The sequence below is a fragment of the Microtus oregoni genome, unplaced genomic scaffold (genome assembly GCF_018167655.1).
Source record: "Microtus oregoni isolate MIOR12 unplaced genomic scaffold, Mior012 000031F_ref0000149, whole genome shotgun sequence".
NCBI classification, from domain to species: Eukaryota; Metazoa; Chordata; class Mammalia; order Rodentia; family Cricetidae; genus Microtus; species Microtus oregoni.
Window position 1 is genome coordinate 2,834,996 of NW_024543090.1, and position 22,218 is coordinate 2,857,213.

The window sequence follows — 22,218 nt, forward strand, 5'->3', positions numbered from 1 at the left end:
CTGGTCTCAAACTCATTATTTAGCTCATGGCCACTGATCCTCCTACCTCCAACAATCAAGACCTGTGCCACCACATTTTCTTTTTAAGTTGTTTTTTCCTTTCGTTCTTTGGTTTGGGTTTTATTTATTTATTTAGAGACAGAGTTAACAGTGCCGACTTTCCTGGAGCTCGCTTGCTTTATAGAATAGGCTAACTTTAAACTCACAGATCTGCCTTGCCTTCTAAGTGCTAGGATTAAAGGCTTGGGCCACCACTCCCTGGCTGGGGTTTTGTTTTTTAATTTATTTTTTTTTATTTTAAGGTACTGGAGTTCTTGAGCTAGGCATGATGACACATATCCTTTAAGTTCAGCATTTGGGAAGTGAATGTGAATGACCCATTAAGTTCAGGACCAGTACGAGCCACACGGCAGCCTATCTCAAGAACAAAATAAGTAACTCTCTCAGAACAGCAAGTGAAAGCCTAAGAAACCAGAGCTCCCACCAACCTTTTACCTCTATTAAAGTGGACGTTCTGAGCAAGTCTTTGATTTCACCGGCTCCACTGGAAATGCATGGAGCCGGGGGCTTCCATTTCACCCATTTCTACGCCACACATGCCTCCAAAGTCTCATGCTTTAAAACAATAACGAGCAAGGGTTTCTCGGGGTCTTGTGAACCAACAGGACTCAGTTGAGCAGTCCTGCTCCCTGTGGTGTTGTCTGAGGCCACTCATGCAGCTACACGCAGCCGGATGCTCAGCTGGGAACACCCAAGATGCCGTCCCTCATGTGCTTGGTAGCTGTTCTGCAGCCTCGGCTCTCTACTGCGTTTGTTCTCGTTTTCTGGGGCTATTTTCCCTCTGCGCATCCCCTCCGGTAAGATAACCTCTTAATGTGGAATCTGGAATCCCAGAAAGCAAAAATGGAAGCTTCAAAGCTCCTTAAAGCCTAGGCCAGATGTCACGCGTACTTCTCGCTATAGAAGTATGTCAAAGCGAGGGGAAGACAGCCAAGAATCAAGAAGAGAAGAAAGCCTCTTCCAGAATCTGTTCAAAGTTACTCTGCGGAAGGGCATGCATGATGGAGGGACTGGAACGAAGAGTTTTAGAAACAGTTACCACGTCCATATGTGGGAAGGTTCGTTTTCACTGTCAATTTGACTGGATTTAGCATCTTTAAACTTGAGGATGCAGACTTCTGGGTAATGTTATTTCCAGAGAAGATTGGCTGATGGAGAAAGATTCACCCTAAAGGTGGGTGGAACTATCCTGTGGAGTGGGCCCTCAGATGGAATGAAATTAGGACAGGTGGAAGCTAAATGTAGGAGGCTTCCCATTAATCTACTTCCTGGTCTGCTGCCATGTGCGCTGCCCTGTTCTGCCATGGCCTCGCTAGCATGAGGAACCGAACTTTCTGAATCTGGGCGCTAAAACAAATCCTTCCTCCACTGAGTCATGAATGCAGGTACCACGTTCCAATGACACAACAGTAACTCATGCAGCGTGGCCATGTGACTCTGGTGGTCCACATTGTACTTAAAACCCTGGGGTTTACTGTAAATTTTGCTATGCTTTTCCCATAGAGTGCCTAGGAGGTCCAGGCCTCATGCCCTTCCGTGTTTGGTTCTGCTCCAGTAGACATTCTTTGCATAATATTTATCCAGACCCTCTTGGCCCCTTTGTGGTATCCAAAGTACCCAACATCCCTCTGGATATTACTGGCTGTAATCCCTTTGTTGTCTTCCATTATTCCTTATAAACCAATAAAGTAAGTCTTCTGGGAAGCTTCTGGAAACTACTTTTTTTTCCTGGCAAAAGGAAGGAGCATATAAGGAGAAAGTCCTCCCTCTCTCCCTCTTTCCCTCTCTCCCTCCCTCCCTTTCTCACTCCTTCCATCTTTTCCTCTTTTGCATCTTACCAAGGGGAACAAGCTGTGGAAGACATCTTGGAATCTTGGAGGCAAAGCTAAGAGGTCACAGAAGAGCTTGTCAATCCCTGATATGACTAATCTTCAGATTTAAGCAACCCAGAACTTCCTGCCTCTGGATTTCTTGCTATGGGAGATAGTAAGTCCTTATACAGAGGCAAGTCTGTTCCCTGCTGCCTTAAGTACCCTTCCTGATCTCTGTGAGTCCTCATAGTTCTAGAGATGCTGCCTCACTGCTGAACCCCGAGCTAAGCAGAGAGCATGTGTGTTTGCCTGAACACAGTGGTAGCTTCACAGATGGACCAGAGTCTCTAGCAGAGCCAATGAGGGGGCACTGTGACTCTCCTTGGATTTTTGGAAAGAGGAATTCGCTTGTTTCTTTGCTGGTTCTAAAAGCTGAGGGAGATGCAGTTAGGACTGTTTTGGTGCTCTTTGCACCAGTGTGCTCGCATGAAGAGTTCATTCAGAGGAAGACAGGTCCAAGAGAGAAAAGAAAGCTGGGTATTGCCAAGTGTGGTGCTGGACCCTGCATTTGCACTACACTAGTGTGCTTGCCCTTGGGAAGTGAAGTTGGGAAAATCGGAGATTAGAGTTCTCTCTCAGTGATGTGGAAAATTCAAGGCCAACCTGGGCTACCTGAAACCCTGTTTCAATCCCTTCTATCCACAAAAAACTGGTAACTGATAAGATCGCTTAACTCCCAAATTCAGTGTGCCCTGGAGCCCTGCAGCCCTGGAGCCCTGCAGCCCTGCAGCCCTGGAGCCCTGCAGCCCTGGAGCCCTGCAGCCCTGGAGCCCTGCAGCCCTGCAGCCCTGGAGCCCTGGAGCCCTGCAGCCCTGCAGCCCTGCAGCCCTGGAGCCCTGCAGCCCAGCAGCCCTGCAGCCCTGCAGCCCTGGAGCCCTGGAGCCCTGGGGCCCTGCAGCCCTGCAGCCCTGGAGCACTGGGTTTGGAGCAGGTTGTTCTGACACCTTCTGTCACTTGCTAGGGCAGACTCCGAGCTGAGGAGATTTATACACACCAAGCATGCGCTAAGCTGCCACTTGGATTTTTAAGGTACTTTCTGAGATTTTATTCAGAATATCTATTACTCAAAAAAAAAATAAAATAAAAAAAGAATATCTATTACTCCTTTGAGCTCATCCAGACCAATAGTTATCTTTGACATTTATAATTAGACAATGTCTTGTTAAGAGGCTTTGCAAATGACTCTAGGTTCAAATCCTAACTCTGCTAATGATTACATTTGTGACCTTGAATTTTTAAGTTCTAGGATCTTTTGCTTTGATGTGCTTAAAATCAGGGCTATGACGTTTGTGATTCATTGAGTGGCATCCTGAAGAAGTGGGCTCTAAAGCCAGTAAAGGAATACACTTGCCAGCCAGACCAAGAGCAAGCAGACAAACAGCAAAGAGGTGCTTTCTTCCATGTCTTTTACATAGGCTCTCGCCATAAGGTATGGTCCAGATTAATCATAGATCATTCCACCTCAAAAGAATTAAAGTTGGGACTTTCTACATTAAATGATTTATTTAAGAAAAATCCCTCACAAGTGTACCCAGCCGCTTGGATTTTAGTTAATTCCATATGTTAACAGCAAGGATAGCCATCACAAGTCTACCCCTTGTCTCTCACCTTGGTACACAATCATATCTCCAATGTCATGTTTAATTTCCAAATGAAGGTAGTAACTAGGTCATGATTAAGCTTAATGTGATATAACTATCCCATGTACAATCACAAAAGCATTATATATTTAACCAAGTCACAATTATACCTAATATGACATAACTAGCCCTTGTACAAACACAAACCCACTACAAATTTTAGATAAGTGGTAATTCCCTTGAGGGATATTCTTTAAGTATCTTAAAACTTAAATATGATAACACTAATATTTTCTTGATGTTACATTATATGATGTAGTTTGAATAAAATGGACCCCATAAGCCAATTGTGGTGGTACATGCCTTTAATTCCAGCACTTGGGAGGCAGAGGTGGGCAGATCCCTGTGAGTTGGAGGTCAATATGGTCTACAGAATGAGTTCCAGGGCAGTCAGAGAAACCCTGTTTTGCAAAACAAAACAAAAAGGGAGAGAGAAAGAAAAGAAAGAAGGTAGGAAGGAAGGAAGGAAGGAAGGAAGGAAGAGAGAGACAAAAAGAGAAAGGAAGAAAAGAAAGGAAGGAAGGAAGGAAGGAAGGAAGGAAGGAAGAAAGAGGTGTTGCCTTGGAGGCAAGCTTTGAGATCTTTATGCTCAAGCTACACCCTGGGTGGTGCACATTTCTGCTGCCTGCAGATCCAGATGTAGAATTCTCAGATGCCTCACCAGTACCATGTCTACTTGCGTGCTGCCACGTTTCCGACAATGACGATGATGGAATAAACCTCTGAACTGTAAACCAACTCCAATTAATGCTTTCCTTTATAAGAGTTGCCCCTAAGTCAGGTAGTGGCGGCACATGCCTTTAATCCCATGGTAAGATCAATGAACTCCATGACCACAGGCCTGCTGCCACACGTGTCTGCCTGTGAAGCAATACTGTGTGGGGTGCCATGATGGTGGATAAGGCCTTCTGTAAGCCCACAGATATTGCTTTTGGCAGAAGTGTTGCATGCAAGGAAGGTAAATCCATATCCCAAGTAAGTATCTACTCTAGCAAGGACAAACAAAGCCTTGTCCTTTCCACAGAGGAAGTGGCCCAATATAGTCAACCTGCCACCAGGTTATTACCCCAGGGAGTGGTACCATAGCTGGGGTTCAGTGTTGGTCTCTGCTGTTGGCAGAGGGTGGATGTAATATGTTAAATGATAAAGAGAAATTAAGGTTGCAAATGGAAGGTTACTAATCAGCTGACCTACTAATAAAGGGAAGCTTATCCTGGATTACCCAGTGGATCCAATGTAACCACAAGGGCACTCAAAAATTGAAGAAGGAGCTTCTTCTTCTGGAAAACACCACATGGCAGATGATACCGGTGCAGTGGGAGGGCCCGGAGGACCCGGAGGACCTAGGTTGGGGTGGGGGGCCAGGATTAGGAGGTCATGGCGGCTTCTTCCGTGGAGGATTTGGCAGCCATTTTAGGTACCGGGGCCGTGGCCAAGGCCGTGGCCTAAGCAGAGGCCGCAGAGCAAAGCTGAAGACAAGGAATGGATTCCCGTCACCAAGCTGGGCCGCCTGGTTAAGGACATGAAAATCAAGTCCCTAGAGGAGATCTACCTGTTCTCCCTGCCCATTAAGGAGTCCGAGATTATTGACTTTTTCCTGAGAGCTTCCCTAAAGGATGAGGTTCTGAAGATCATGCCCGTGCAGAAGCAGATTAGGGTAGGCCAGCGGACTAGGTTTAAGGCTGTTGTTGCTCTTGGGGACTACAATGGTCACGTAGGTCTGGGTGTTAAGTGCTCCAAGCCACTGCCATCTAAGGGGCCATCATCTTGGCCAAGCTTTCCATTGTCCCTGTGTGAAGAGGCTACTGGGGGAACAAGATTGGCAAGCCCCACACTGTTCCTTGCAAAGTGACAGGCCGCTGTGGTTCTGTGCTAGTGCGTCTCATCCCTGCCCCCAGAGGCACTGGCATAGTCCGCTCCTGTGCCTAAGAAGCTACTGATGATGGCTGGCATTGATGACTGTTACACATCAGCCAGGGGCTATACTGCTACCCTGTGCAACTTTGCCAAGGCCACCTTTGATGCCATCTCTAAGACCTACAGCTACCTGACCCCCAACCCCTGGAAAGAGACTGTGTTCACCAAGTCTCCTTATCAGGAATTCACTGACCATCTTGTGAAAACCCACACTAGAGTCTCTGTTCAGAGGACCCAGGCTCCAGCTGTGGCCACCACATAGGGTTTTTATACAAGAAAAATAAAAGTGAATTGAGTCTGTTAAAAAATTGAAGAAGAAAATATAAAAGATAGAGTGATACAATGCAAGAAGGACTTAATGTATCTCTCTCACCTTGATGATGAGGAAAGAGGACCATGATGGGACCAGGAAATGTAAGTAGTCTCAAAAGATGGCACCTTTATCTTTGGGGTAACTAACAACTGCCCATTGGACTTAACGTGCACTCAATAGGAGGGAGTTTGTGCCCAGTACTATAAACACCTACAACTGGAGATGTCATAGACATACAAGAGAACCTAATACTACTACCGTGTTCCTAAACCAATACAATTTCTAGTTATATCCTAAGAATCTATCCTTGCACCCACAGCTAACTGTAGCTCTCATGCCTCATCAAAGAAGCATCTTTTTATGCAGCAGTTGGAGCCAATTACACAGTTTAATGACCAATCAAAATACAGCAAGTAAGTGATCATGGGGTGTTCCATCCTCAGTTGGTACATCTGCAGTCCAATCCCTACACCTAAGACTTAGGGGGAAATCCTGAAGGAATGGGTAGAAAGGTTGTAATAACCAGAAGACCAGGATACCTGTGATGTCTAAAGTTACAAAATAATCCCATCCTAGTTTAGAATTATGTATAATAAAGGGTTATTTATTTAGGGGTAGACTTACAGATCACAGTCCTAAATCACAGTAGTCTGTATGAACAGGGAACAGGAACCGAATCTAGCAGCTAGAAGCAAGAGAGTGAGCTTTACAGCTTCATTTACAGTATAAAAGATCATGCTCAAGAGGGCTGGTATCTTAAAGGCTATTGGCTGAAGAGCTCCCACAGCACCTCTCCCTTTTGTTTAAATAAGGGAGTTCCAAACCCAATACAAAACTATATACACTAGGAACAGATATCAAGTATAAGATTAGAATTATAACTAGCATAAACAATATTAAGCAAGGAACATATGCTAAATATTTTAATAAACATTTTATCCTAAGGAGTATAAGTCTTGCATTGGAAATGACTTGTCTAGATCATAAGAGGACAATGGTAACTATGACTATCTAATCTTCAACCCCATCAAAGGCCTGAGAAGGGACATAATATTACTTGAGTAGGCAGGAAGTGCAATCAAGCAGCTTCCAAAATGTACAATATATGATAGAGACAACTGGCTGCCTGAGCAAACACCCAAAGTATCATTTGCAATGTTGAAGCAACTAACTTTGGCTAAGGCCTAGAGTAACTGACAGACCATTTTTAGAGGCAGGAAAGTTTTCAAAACAGTCTTATCCTGTCTTGTCAAAGTTTGGCAGTCTTTTTTCTTTTTCTTTTTTTTTTAAATTTAATTTTATTTTTTTTTCCTCTTCTAATTCTTTTATTTTTTTAATTTATTTATTAAAGATTTCTACCTCCTCCCAGCCATTGCCTCCCATTTCCCTTCCCCTCCCCCAATCAAGTCCCCCTCCCTCGTCAACCCAAAGAGCAATCAGGGTTCCCTGCCCTGTGTGAAGTCCAAGATTTTTTCTTGTATCCTCCTTGTCTAGTATGGACATTGTGTACCTTGTCAGTGGTCAAGGCATGGGCAGTTCCTTGCCCAAAGGCCAGTTGTGCCAAGAAGAAAACAAACTCCAAGTGAAATGTCTTTGGTGCTCAACACTCTCTCAGGAATAGATTAGTGCTGCCAGGAGCAATCGTGTCTCATGTCAACAGAATCCTAAGTTATTTAAACACCATGGTCTACAGATTTTTGAAATGATTAAAGGTTACCTATCTATGCAGAATACAATTTCTATTATATCTAATTAGTCTGGCTAAAAGTATAACAAACATGAATGACTATTGGTAATACTTAATACCTATATAACTTAATGATTAAGACTTCATATCAGAATATCAAACAATCTTTAAACAATTGTGTAGTAAAGGAGGACAATGACCTCAAAATGCAAACTATGTATAAATATTTTGATCAGAGGTATGCTCCCACAACATACCTGCTATAGCATAATGTCATTTAGATAGGACAGGGAAACTGCACCCATGAAATCTCAACAATACAGTCCCTGAACAAGATCTGTATAGTGGCAATGCCAGTTGACATGCCAGTGTAGATGGAGGACATTTCACAAGACTCCGCCCATAGAGAAAGAACCAGGCAGTCAATGATGGCTTAGAAAGGGAAAAATCAGCCTTTTCAGGGACAAGCTCCTTGATAGACTATTCAATCCGAAGCACTCAGCCCTAAACACATAAACATATGAGCAGCACTTAAAGAACAACACTAATAAAGGAGAAGAGGTCATGAATTTGAGAGGGAGTGGGGAAAGACAAGAGAGAAATTAGGGTGGGAAGATGGAGAGGTGAAAATGATATAAATATAGTACTTATGTTTGAAATTCTCAAAAAAATTAAAATACAAAAAAAGAAGATAGAAAAGCCAAGAAAGCAAATTCTTACTTGGACCCTCAAGAAAGACAGATAGCTAAGTTGTTTGACATCCTGAGCTCAGCCAATGATGCCTAAGGCCAGACACCTTCATTGAGTCTCCCTGTGGCTTGATACCAGGGTCGTAGTCAAGAATGTAACAGACATGACCCTACCCCCACAGGGTTTATAAGGTGGCTGTTCTGTGGTAACTAGCTCTTTGTGAAAGCCTGTTGGTCAATGACCATGGTGCTACCAAGAGTTAGAAGGTGCAAGTCAGGACAGCAATCCAGCAGGAGTGTGCAGAGAACTATGAAGAGAGAAAATTGCACAGCATCACTCTGTCTGTTACAGACTGCATGTTTATGTGCCGGCTAAAACTGTCATACATCAAACTCTTAGCCATCAATGGGATAGTATTAGGAGATAGAAACTTTGGCAGTAAGTAGGTGGTGCAGATGGAAGCCTCATGAATGGGATTAGCCACCTTGTAAGAAGAGAGATTCATGAGCTTGCTATAATAAAACACTACATGAATATAGCCACCTGCCAAGCAGGAAGCAGACCCTTAACCAGTAAATGGATCTGTGAGTACCTTGCTCTTGGGATGCCCAGCCTCTAGCTGTGGAGCTATGGGAAACTTCATTAACAACCCGCTTGCTATCAGTTGGGCTTGCCTACAATTTTACTTTCTTCTGCTTTATCCCAAGCAGTTTTTAAAAGGCCTCAAGTATCTGTCCTTTGAAAAATTCCTTTGGACATTTAATATTGTTCAAAATATTATATTAGGAAATATCTCCATAAACTTAAATAATGAAACATTCATTTATTATGCATTGAATACTGTGCTAAGTCAGACTCCTGTCAACCATATGAATTATGTTTCTGTCTTGTCCATTTATAGGCAATGCAGTTGAGGCTCAGAGCAGTTTCATTACTTGGCTGAGAGACGACTTGTTGTTAAAGTGCTTGCCATACAAACACAAAGATCCCACCACCACTTAATATGCTTCATGTATGAGCTCTTGCCTATGATCACAGCTCCAGAGAGCAACGACAGGAGGATCCTTGGGTCTTGATGGCCAGCTGCTCTAGCCAACTCAGTGAACTAGCTCTATATTCAGTAAGGGGTCTGTCTTTTAAACTAAGATGGAAGAGTCTCGGGGTAAACATTTACTCCGCTGCTCAAGCCTGATGCCCTAAGTCCAGTCCCGAGCATCCATGGTAGAAGGACAGTACAGACTCTTAAGAGTTGTCCTTTGACCTCTACACATTCAGTTATGGTGGCACTTCCACCCCCAACAGGCCTACACACAATAACAATAAATAAAATTGAATTTAAAAAATTAGATAGGAAATGACTGAAGAAGACTTCTGAATCATTCTCTGGCGTCTACACACATACAGACATGCATGCAAACGCATGGACATAGATCATTATCTTTTTTTTTTTTTTTTTTTTTTTTTGGTTTTTTCGAGACAGGGTTTCTCTGTGGTTTTGGAGCCTGTCCTGGAACTAGCTCTTGTAGACCAGGCTGGTCTCGAACTCACAGAGATCCGCCTACCTCTGCCTCCCGAGTGCTGGGATTAAAGGCGTGCGCCACCACCGCCGGCCTATCTTTTTTTTTTTTTTTATTCTCAGAATAGGAAAATTTATTACTGTGCTTCCACTGTCAAAATTTAGGATCTTGGTCTTTCCTTCTTGCCTTTGTACAGGGCCAAAAGAGACACGTTGGGTACTTTAACAACCTTAAAGCAGACTCCAGGAATATCACCTACAGCATGACACTTTTGACCAAATCCAGCAACCAGAACTTCATCGTTTTCCTCAATGAAGTTCAAGCAACCATTATTGGGGACGAAAGCTGTGATCTTGCCGTTCTTGATGAGCTGCACCCTGACACACTTCCTGATAGCAGAATTTGGCTGCTTGGCTTCAACTCCTACTTTTTCCAGCAAGATTCCCTTGGCATGAGAGGCACCTCCAAAAGGATTGGCCTTCAGGGCTGTGCCCAAGTGGGCTTTCTTGTATTGTTTGTCATGCCACTTCTGGTCCCGTTGGTGGCTGCGGAGCTTCCTGGCAGTACGGAGACCACGACACTTGCCCATCTTGCCGACGCCACGGGTCTGAGAGAAAGCCATCATTATCTTTATATGTTAACATTTAGTTGCTTGTTCACAGAGCCAGCAATGGCAGGCATAACACTGGACTTCCGAGCTGTGTCCTTGATCGCTGTCACAAAGCAAGAGCAGAAAAGGCACAGAAAAAGAAAAAGCCTCTATTTTCCTTTAAATTTTTTTTTGTAGACTGTGGCCCTTAGATAATATAATTAATGTCTGTTTTCTTCTCATCCCTGAGCTACTTAAATGGTTATCCCCCGAGTCAGTGATTTTTTTTTTAACCTCCCAGTACTTTTTTCTTTTACAAATCCGTCTCTAGAATTTTAATCATTCTGGGCTCACTTCTCTGACAGCTTAACCACTGAGAGGAGATGTGTGCTGGAATTGCAATCACAAAAGTGCCCTGAAAACTGAGAGAGAGAGAGAGAGAGAGAGAGAGAGAGAGAGAGAGAGAAGCAGCAACAGCCCCTAACTTTTATAGTACATCTAGTACATCTGATCTACACAGGAAATTAGAAAACATCACATACTCATATATTTACCTGGAAAAATACTTGAAATGAAATGAAAAGTGAGATTTACAGTTATTTAGATTTTGATTAAAAAATGTTTATCCCTTATCTAAGGCTCCAGGACACTGGAAATGAAGGAGCAGCGAGAACGCTTACTTTATAGAACTTTAATGACCTTCTCGTATTGTGTTATATTGCTGTTTCTTAAGCCTGTGGTCAAATACAATAGCTTTATTAAAGCTGTGATTCAGTTAAGAAAGGCGAATGAACTCTTCTGCCACGGGAGGTGAGGAATGGGAGAAGCCAGTATTCTAGGAGAAGAAAACCCTTCCAAAAGTACAGAAAAATATAGGACACAGGGTGATTCGCCAGATGGGCTGGGGTGTATTCTGCTTAGGCAATGCTTTTCCGAATTCACTGATAAAAAGGGATATTTAGTTACTGGTCCATACTATAAGGTGAAGAAAAAGGAGGTCTGGGGTTGTTGTGTGGATACCTGATAATACTTGCTTATATTGTCCCAAGTTCCCATGTGTGATGGTAATAATAATATAGTATAATTACTACTACAACAACAACAAGAACAATGTTCACATTTGTTAGTCATTTGTAATGGACCAGGTGTCCTAGCCCATTTCTTTCTGTATTTTCAATACTTCAATATAAGTATGCATTGTAAATTGAATAAATTCTCGTCTGTTCCCTCTTCTTTCCTTTTCATGGTCCTCCCAACTTCTGTAAGTCTCCCTCATTCCCCTAGACAGTTTCTTTTGTGTCATGTATGCGTTTGCATGATTTTACATGTTTGTATAAAATATAGGAACCACAAATAAGAGAAATACACAATACTTTTCTGAGCCCACGTTAATCCACTTAATACCGTTATCTCTAGTGAAATCCATTTTCCAACAAATAAGAATTTCAACCTTCTTTATGATCAAGAAAAATACACCATATGCACATTTCTTTATCTATCCTCTGTTCTTTGTTTTTGTTTTTGAGACAGGGTTTCCCATAGTTCCTGTGAGTTCTAGCCCACTTTAAAAATCAAGGCTGGCCTTGAATTCATGATTCTCTTGTTTATCTCGTCCAAGTATTACAGGTGTGAGTTACAACCTGTAATCCACTTCTTACACCATCCAGAACAATCTCAAGATACAGATACAAGTATCACTTGTATTTTACAAGTGTGGAAACTGAGGCAGAGAGATTCACTTGCCTAAGCTTACTCTGGTGACAGAACTTTGATTTAAACTTATATTTTAGTCTATGACTTGGCCACCATTATGTAGCTAAACACAATGCACTGCTTCCCAGCAGGCCCTGTGCCAGGCACTTAGGGATGGGGCGGGAGTAGAGTGAGCCCTCTCGGAGAACCAGTAATCTCGATGCAGCCTGAGAAATGAAGGATTTGGAAGGAAATTGTTGTGGGGCCTCCAAACTAAAGCAGTTCTGGCTCCTTTGAAGGGAGAGAAATGAAGCAATTTCAAAGAGTAGGGAAGGTGAGGGGTCAAGACTAAGCCACCATAGCTAAGCGATACAGAAATGCAAGCCTGTCATTGCTAAAGTGACAAAATAGAATATCGGGACACATTTTCCACAGTCTCACACAGTCATTATGGAAATTAGCTGCTGTTAGCATGTGAGGGACACATATAACATCACGAACAATTACTGATGTAGTAGAAGATGAGAAATCGAGACTTGGGGACAACTCTAATCTTTGCCAATTTACTTAACCTCTCCTTCTATTGCAAAGTAGAAATATTAACAGTATCTGCCTCGTAGTGTTCTCACAAGGTGTAAAATGATAGCAAACCAGCAAAGTGTTTGTCATAGTACACTGGAATAGAAAGAGACTGATGGAAGGCCACTTCTCCCTTCTGCCACAGCACTAGGTCTCGGTTGTCTTGAGAGCAATATAATATTTATCTATGAGTAGAACCTTTGAATTCTAGTCATTGGATAAATACTTACCAGGCATGTGCTCCAGGGAGGATGCTGTAGGCTAGAGATATAGGAGGATTTTCTATGGGCCTCATGTAGCTTATAGTTTGATGGGACTGGAATGCTGAAGATCACAAGAGCCATAAGGATGCAGCTGGAATTTGTAGGAGCAGATCTAATGCATTCCGAGGGATCAGAAAGCGCCTTCCTTTGTAAGTGGCTGGTTCACAACGCCTTCGGGTGAATGGCAATGATGGTCCACTTGGCCTGGAGTTTAGCGAAGCAGTGGTAATTGATGGTGGATGAAGGCAGAAGTGCGACTGTAGGTTTGTCATCGCTGCTGCAAAAGCCAGCTCCCCAGGTGAGAATGAGTCCAGCAGCCTCTGCTCCACTAGAATTCTCCATGTTAGAACCCAAAATGATAGAATTCTCTCTCTGTTCTTTTTATTTCTCTACTCTGTCAAGATTCACTAGAGAAAAAAAAGATTTCCTAGTGTATCCAAGATTGAAGGTTCATGAGGCAAGGACTTAGAAACTGGGGGTTGAGGAGGGTAACTGGAAAACAGCCAGAGAGGCAGCCCCTGACCATCTGTTCCTCAAAGAAAGGGATTCCTTAGGGTCTTCCTAGAAGCCACTGAAGATCACTCTGGCACACATGTCCGCTAATAACTACCTCAGAGGAAATAGCCTCTCCCGTTTCAGGTCCCAGACATGGTGCCAGGCCAGAGCTTTGTCAGGCAGGCCTGACCACAGAATTAGGCAGGGAAGGGGGAACTGAGAAGTCTAGTTCCTGGCCTCTTTTTTTCTGAGATATGAAACATTTTTCCTGGGAAAAAATGCACTTGCTTTTATCTAGTCTAGGGCATGCCTTTATAATACACTCCAGAGAAGAAAAATAAGCTAGTTAATCACTGTATTGCTTTCTCATCGACAGGTAGGCATGTCCCCATTCCACAGACATAAAAATACACGAACACGTGGCTGCGAACAATCTCTCTTATAACTGATAGAAAGAAATTATATTAGAAAATGTTGGGGCCAGTGGCCTTTCTAGATGCTCGTTTTCCCAAACAACACTTGCAGAGGAAGGGGGACCCAAGGCTGCAGCCAGACATCTACTGAGAGCTGAGGAGCCCTGTCAATGGGAGTAAAATGTCTGTCTTGTTTTTGCCTAGCGCTAATCCATCACCTTGATTCACTTCACAGGATTCCCCACAAGGATTGACGGGAAACTGCAGTTTCTCACAGAATCGCAAGAGTCGTGCAGCTGGTCTTGAGGTTTTATGTTGTTGTTATTGTTGTTTTGTTTTGTTTTGTTTTAAGATAGTGTCTCTTGTAGCCCAGGCTGGCTTTGAATTCACTATGTGGCTTTGAATTCCTAATCCTCCTGCTTCTATCTCACAAAGGCTGGGTTTTTAGATGTACACTACTGTTGTATGGTATATTGTGTATGTTCTGAGAAATACAGCTTGTCTGGACATCAGAGGGCAGAGCTAGCCACTAGTTAACCACAGTAGCTGGGCAGTGGTGGCACACGGCGCCTTTAATCCCAGCCCTCGGGAGGTGGAGACAGGAAGTGCTGAGGTGAGTGTAGAGGGATTTCAGCCCTTTTGGATGCAGGAAGGAGAGAGGTAGGAAGCAACTGGTGGCTGCTCCGGGTTCTCTGATCTCCCAGGTTTTTACCCCATATCCGACTCCTGATTTTTTAGTGATTAAGATTAATTAGATGAATGTTTCAAATGACCATACCCAACTAAGTATGTGTCCACACACAGGTACAATACACGTGTGAGCGTGCGTATGTGTGTGCACATGTGTGTATGCGTGTATGTGGATCAGAAGACCAACTCTGGTGTTGTTCTTCCGGTGTTATCTAATTTTTTTCACTGTTGTTTTGCCTTGCACTGGTACTTCTCACTCCCCCACTAAGCTGGTCTGGCTCTGCAGGGACCTCCAGAGACACACCTGTGTCTGCTTCCCTAGCCCACACACAGCCAGCTTTTGTTAATGAGCTCTGGGGATGGAATTTGGGTCCTCATAGTTGCAAGGTAAGCACTTTGATAACGGAGCCATCTCTTTAGCTCTAAATTTTAAAAACAAAAGAAAACAAAAAAAATTTAAAAATTGTAAAAGGCATCACAGAGATTGAAAAGTGGAGAAACCAAAATCATCACCTAGAAAATAGGCCAAAAAATGCAACAAATCTCAAAATCTCTTCTTCCTATCTGCTGCCAGGTAGGATTTTTTTCCATTTCCCTTGCCTGAGGTTGCTGTCTTCTCTGCCAATTTGTGTTCCCTTCTTTTAATCTGAATCCAAGGGCTTGGCTGGCACTTGGACATAGAGTCTATGCATTATATATGGGGTCTTAGTATTTAGCCCCAAATCATGCAAAACCCCAAATAACAAACAGAGTATGAAGAAAGATATGGAATATATCTTCTTGGCTCTGCTTTCTCTCTCTGACATCTCGGGTACAATTTGTCCACATTCTGTGTTGTCGTTCCTTCTTTACTGCTCACAACATTCTGTTGTAGTATTTGGGGCACTTCTGGTGTAGGACTGTCAGGAGCAGGGATGTTACAAATGTTCTAGCATTTGCCTCTTGTGACACATTTCTGCTGGGTGCTGCTGACGTAGTAGCGGATCTCAATATGCGGCTGCCTGAAGTAGATATCTTCTAGCCTGAAATGCTGAGTGTAATGGAAGCTTCCCGGCTTTTGTGTCTCAGGGGATCACAACAGCACCGCCCAGGAACGTTTTCAGAGAAGCTTCCAGATGTAGGCTTGAAGCTTGCAAATATTCCATAAGGAGGAAAATGACCGTAGTATAGTAGATGAGGGGAGGGTGGAGCAGACTCATGATCTCTGGGCAACAAGGAAGAGTTTGGGGGTGGCAAATGCACGACGGCTCAGTGACTGTGTGAGAACTTTCTGGTAAAACGGTTTCCCCTCCCTGTACCTGGCTACCGAGGCATGCCCAAAGTTCCAGCCTTCAGCAGCCTCTGGCAGCACCGCCGATGATGTCTACAGCTGTGGCAGCACATGGTTTGCATAGCCATTAACGTCAAACAATGGGAAATCAAACATTTGATGTGAAGCCATGGCAAGCTCCAAGGTGGGGGCGGGGAGGGGCGAGACTGTGGCTCTGAGAGGCTGGCACCTTGTCAGACAGAATGTTTCATGCCATGCACTTAAGGGAAGGTGTTGGTAGAAAGTCTCCTTGTTCTGTGGTGTGCATAAAAATGTTTCCTCTGACATTGTTCTTGAGTTCTCAGTAGTCCTCATTGTCCGCTATGTTCAGAGAGTCTGGTTTTATCCCAGGCTTTGGACTTCCCACAGGACAGGGAACCCTGATTGCTTTTCGGGCTGAGGGAGAGGGACTTAATTGGGGGAGGGGGAGGGAAATGGGAGGCGGTGGCGGGGAAGAGACAGAAATCTTTAATAAATAAATTAATTAAAAAGAAAGAAAAAAATGAAACCATATTCCCAAAAAAAAAGAAAAAAAAAGAAAAATGTTTCCTCTGCCTGTCTCTTCCCTCAGCTTTCTCAGCCCTTGCATATTGATTTCATCTCATAAAGCAAAGCTCTACAAACGTGTTCTCTCTCTCTCTCTCTCTCTCTCTCTCTCTGTCTCTCTCTCTCTCTCTCTCTCTCTCAGCAATTATAGGAATAAAGCAAAGAAAAACACAATTCTTAAAAAAGCCACCTGTCTGTCGACCTTCCCTTTGGAGGCTCACTTCCAAGGGCGGGCCTTCCCTAAATATTTGGTTAACAAACAAATGAACTGAATGCAGCCCACATCTCTGCAACAGGGAAGGGTGACATTGGGGATCCCATTCCATTTTGTTATGATTCTTAGTGACTTATTTCTGTGATTATCTTTATGCCCTAATAAAAGCGCTTTTAACAATTAGGGGTTGTCTCTCTGAAGTTGTATTTTAAGCTAATTAAACAGCGTCTTTTAACAGCTTCCACTGTCCGTTAATGGTGTTGTGGGGAAGAGTGGCAGGTGAGTCTGTTTACAGTGACAACGGCTGTCTGCCTCCTTGGTTTTGTTTATGGAGTATGTGTTAGCTTTGTTTTCTCTACTCATCAGCATCAAAAAAACTGGGAGGGACGATAGGCCAGCGGGGCTGCAAGAATGAAAAATCAGCTTCTGTGGTGAGAAGAAAACAAACAGTCTCTCCTTCTTGTCTTTTTTTGTCTCTCTCCTCTTTTTTGGTCTTTTTATGTTGTTGTAACCAGCATGCTGCAGCAGCTTTATGGGCACAGTAGACAGGAAACCACGCTCCTTTCTTGGCAGCATTTGGTTGAAGAGGGAAAGGTCTCAACTCCTTGTCACTTGCAGGGTCTTCTACTTTTAGGGAAAACTTTCTGTTTGTCTAAGAAACACATTTAAGCACGCACGCCCCACAAATGTGTGAATGCCTAATATTTCGAGAGTCGAGCCTGGCAGGTGGAAACAGGCCCCTTTGACACATCTCTATTTATTGTGTTATTTTCCCCAACAAAGGCTCAAATGCTAACTAGCTTTGTGAATAATTTGTGGATAGGAATGTGATCATTTTTCTAAGTCAGCCGGTGGGCTCAGTTCATTGCACTCCCCACCTAAAAATAAATTCTCCAGCTGACTGAGAACATACCGATACTTGCTGTGAGTGAAGCAAACTTATGGGGACCATTAAAGTGCCAGGGCATTGGAAAATAACAGCGAAGTGAATGCTGATTTGCATTTATGTCATAAAATAACTTGTCACCTTCAATTTATCACAGTAATTGGTACCAGAGGAGAATGTGTGATGCTTATACTTGGTTCAAAGCCACCTTTCCTCGCCTCTCGGTCCCGGCCTGGAGTGGCAGTGGGTGTACTTCAAAAGAGAAGGGGTCTCAGACCTTTTCTCCCTACCTTTGGAATCTGAGGGATGAAACACATCAATATATGCAGAAAAATTAATAGCTGTGATTGCCACACATGGTGTGTTTCTTTCATGATGGATGCCATGCTGGGCAGTGCTTTCTAGTTTTTACTGCAGCCAGGTTCCACAACAACCTAGAAATTATGTTCTGTTGTTGTCTCCCTATCACCTAAGCAAAATGTCAGGCACGTGCCAGTGAAGTCACTTGCTCAAGGTTACATAGCCAATAGGTGGTAGAGCCAGTATTTGTGCCCGTGAGGCAAGACCAGGAACTTATGACATCAGACACTTTGCTGAGCTGCTGCCTGGGGCACAACATAAAGCCAGGCTACTACCTGGGAACACATTCTCAAGACCTTTAGATCTATGGGCAGGATGTAATGAGAATGACCCAAGATTAGCCCTCAGCACCCAAGAGAGACACCGGACTGGGACAAGTTACCTATTCCAACCGATGTTAAGGAACTGATCAATGGTTGGTGGCTTTAGTGAAAAGTGAAAGCACGGTTCTCTTGGTTAGAACAGACTGCCTTAAAGTCTGGGATTCCAGCTCTACAGAAAGCGATTCCTCGCATCTACATGAGGGCAGGTCTCCAGCTCTCTTCATTCAATTATTATCAGGGCAGACGGTATATTTCTATGAATTACGAGTTGTAGCTCTGATGACTTCTAACCTGGTTCTAAGCTCAAGTCTTCCACATTTCAGGAAGGAGGTCACCAGGCTCCGTTGACTGGTGTGTGAGCAGCCTGCGAAGCCCATGCATGTTCAGCTTTTGGGAGTATGTAAATCATGCTGCATCTGACGACAGGCCAGGGTTAGCTCTTCCCTCTACCACTGCTCTGGAATCTGGCCAACTCACTCTACTTCTCTCAAGTTGGATTTCCTCTTCTGTCAAAACAAGCTGATGAGACCTCCCTGAGGAGCAAGGAGAGTCAAGTGTGCGCAGTTAGTTAACATTGATAGGACACGGAATAGACGATGTCATGAGTACCCGTGCTATCTTTTATCTGGCTTATGTTTTGGAGGGAATCTGTTATGTGCACTATGCTAGGTCTTTTTTTAATGTTGTAAAATATACAGAACATAAAGTTTTGAACCATTATCGAGGGCCGTGGCCTTATGGATACACATTGTTGTGCAGCATCATCAGCATCTGTCTCCAAAATGCTTTCCACATCCCAGATGGAAGCCCTGTGCCTATCAAATGATAACTCTTTATCCCCTGTACTCCCTGGCCACCACCTTTATGCTTTCTGTCTCGGGGAGCCTGACTAATCCACTTACCTCATATAAATGGGAACATAGAATATGGGTTGAACATGTGTAATCCAGAAATCTAATATCGGAAATGTTCTAAAGTCTGAAACGTCCTGAGTACCAACATAATGCCACAGGTGGAAAACTTTACACCAAGAAACTTCATTTTATACTTAAAATTAGGAAAATAGTTGTATAAAATTATCTCTAGGCTATGCGTGTAGCTATGTAGGAAACAGAACTGAATTTCAGTTTTGTGTGTCAGTTTTATCCCCAAGGAATCTCATTTTATCTATCATCCATTTGTCTGTCTATCTATCTATCTATCTATCTATCTATCTATCTATCTATCTACTTCCTCATCTACAAATATTTCCCTCAAATTAAAAATTCACTTCTGGCCCCAGCATTTCAGATAAAGGATTCTCAACCTAGATTTGTCCTTTTCTTTCTTAATATTTTGAGACAGCCTCTCACTTTGTAGCCCAGGCTGGCCTGGAACTCACTTGTTATCCCACGCTGGCCTTGTCTCTCCATTTTCCTGCATCATATACCCAAGTTCTTGGGTCATAGCAGTGTGGCACCCCACCTTGCTCTTATCTGTCTACTTGTGCCTGGGCTATTCCACTTAGCACAATGTCTCCACGGTTTGCCCATGTTGCGGTACACGTCAGACATTCTGTCCTGAGGGCTGATGGTATTCTGTGCTGCGTGTGCTTGCCCCATTTTGTTCATCTTTGCATCCACTGTAGGCATTTGAGTTGCTTCTACCTTTGGGTTGCTGTGAATAGCGCTGCCGTGGGACCAGTGTGTAAATGCCTGTTTCAGTCCTGGCATAATCCTTGTGTGTGCAGACCTAGATGCGAGATTACTTATATATCAATTCTATGTTTTGTCTCTCTTTTTTAACTTTTTCAGACCAAAGGTGGCTTTTGGATACATTATTTGGACTAGAGGTGATATTGAAAGGCACCCTGTGAGGTTCTCAGGCATTCTTGCTAGGCTATTCCATCTAATCAGGTCAAGGACCTTGCCATGAAATCGGGAAGAGTGTGTTACTCACTCATTTGGGCTCCCTGACGCCTACCTCTCCTCCCAGTTACAGGTGACAGATTGCCAGAGCAGGAGAAACTAATCCCAGAACAGGCAGCAATACGGTTTAAAACTGTTTTGCTATAGATATGTGTCTGACTGTGACACTTATCCCACCCCCAGCCCACCTCCTCCTTTCTCTGCTGGAAGAGCTAAGGCAGGCACCCAGGGGTGTGTTAACCCTTCCAGATCCAGCTTCAATGACTCCATGCAAGTGTTTGATGCTTCAACAGCCCTGCCTCCGAGCAGCACGTTAGCCAGAAAGCTGCCAGTCACTTGATGACATCAATTGTTCTGTAACTGACAGACACTGAAAAGTCTCATTATCACCAATAACAGGAACACCTCATCCATATCACACCTGTCAAGGCAGTCAGGCTGGGTTACCTATGTATGTGTGTGCCAACCAAAGCTGGCTCTTGCCTTCCAGGCGAGGAGACTCCTGCACACTGGTGATTGGCCTTGCCTATTCAGCCTGGTCTCCAGAGGGGATTGCAAAAAATCAGAAAGAACAGCTCTTCTGATGTTACTTTGAACCTGTTGCCGATCTTGGCCCAGGTAAGCTGGTTGGAGAAAGGGGCTAACTTTGGAAACTATAAGCCAATGGCAGACAGTTAGGAGAGTCCTCTGGACTGTGTGATCACAGTTGTGCAGCGGTCACTTGGCAGAGGCATCTTCACGAGGTTTTCAGGCAGGGCTTTCTAGGAAAATCACCTTTGACTGCAGTATTGGGAGACCTGTATAGAGGCAGAAGTCACTGGGTGTGATGTAGAGATCTTGGGGTTTGGTAGCAAATGGACTGGGGTTTGTGTCCATGCAAATGGAGTATGGAATGGGTTGGGCAAATTAGTTAACTTTGGTGTGCCTGGTTTTCCATGTGCCCTGATCTAGATTAGTTTACCACAGAGATACATTTATTATTCAAAATAGCCAAGTTATGGAGCCAGGGTAGAGGTCCATTCATGGATAGGTGGATACAGAAAACGTACAGATATACAGTGGAATTTTATTTAGCTGGTGGCATACCCCTGTAATTCTAACACTTGGAGTCTGAGGCAGGAGGATCAGGAGTTTGAGGCCATGAAACTATCTGGGTCTACAAAGTGAGACCCCCCAACACACCAAGTTTAACTATTGGTGTGTGATACATAGTATATACTCTATAATTATTAGATATTACTGTTTCATGCTGCTTCCATCTTTTTAATGCTAGGTGAGATATTAAAAAACCAGAATGTATGGACAGAATATAAAATTTACACTCAATTATAACACATCTGTGCTGAATCTTCCTGGGAGCAACTGGCAGTGTCATTTCTGTCAAGATGTTTGAGTCTGATGCCACCTCCCACATTCTGGAAGCAAGAAGCCTTTCCTAATCTGATCCTACCTATCAGCACAGTGTCACAATTGAGTGAGTCACCTCTGCAGTCAATTACTAGGGTTCCCATTGCAGCACTTCAACCTCCAAGTTCTAATCTTTGAACAGTTTCTGATTTTCTTCCCGCTTCTGTTTCCTGACTTATAAAATAGGGACAAAACCTGTATCTGCCACTTAGGTTTGCCTAGCATGGTACTCGGAAGGAGGCAAAACGTGTAAGCAAGGTCAGTCATTTTACTAGCCTGTCTTGCCAGTGCACCTGCTGTAGGTAGAGAGACAGTGTCACACTGGACCCGGATCCCAGAGGCCCGAGTGTCACATGGGAGCTGGATCCCAGCATGCGCCATGTAGAGGCCAGAGGACAACTTGAAGGAGTCACTTCCCTTCTTACACTCTGTGGGTCCTGGAAGCTGAAGTCAGGTCAACAGGCTTGGATATGGACAAGTCCCTTTACCCGCTGAACCAATCAAACCCGGGCAAACATGAGGAATAGGGAGATTTAATAGCAGGAAGTGGAACAATCACAGGCTTAAAGGGAACTGAGTGGCAAGTGGCTTCAAACAGACAGGTCCCAGGTAGCTGCACATAATTCTAATAGTAGAGACCTTCCTGGCCTGGCAACTGTCTCATAGTTCAGAAGCAAAGTCTTAGGAAAGGGCAATGCAACTGATGAAATTTAGTTCCTATGCTCCTTGTGGTCAAGAAGCAACTGGACTCTGGATTCAACAGAATTACAATTGGATATTCACAGGCAATCTGCATATCTGGAAGAAATGGATGTTGTTGGCCACAACTGTGGCACATGTTCATCTTTAT

General features: G+C 43.7%; 1 protein-coding gene and 1 pseudogene across 1 annotated transcript; one reads left to right on the forward strand and one right to left on the reverse strand.

The window, feature by feature from the left end:
- The first annotated feature begins 4,865 nt into the window (after positions 1-4,865).
- LOC121465817 lies at positions 4,866-5,750 on the forward strand (annotated as a pseudogene).
- A 4,057-nt stretch (positions 5,751-9,807) lies between these two features.
- On the reverse strand, positions 9,808-10,294 carry LOC121465847 (40S ribosomal protein S23-like). Its single transcript, XM_041679257.1, has one exon. The coding sequence runs from the start codon at positions 10,282-10,284 to the stop codon at positions 9,856-9,858; it is 429 nt and encodes a 142-aa protein (XP_041535191.1). The 5' UTR covers positions 10,285-10,294; the 3' UTR covers positions 9,808-9,855.
- Between the last annotated feature and the right edge of the window lie 11,924 nt (positions 10,295-22,218).

Coding starts and splice junctions, on each gene's coding strand:
- LOC121465847 (XM_041679257.1), bottom strand. CDS start 10,284: ATGGGCAAGTGTCGTGGTCTCCGTACTGCCAGGAAGCTCCGCAGCCAC.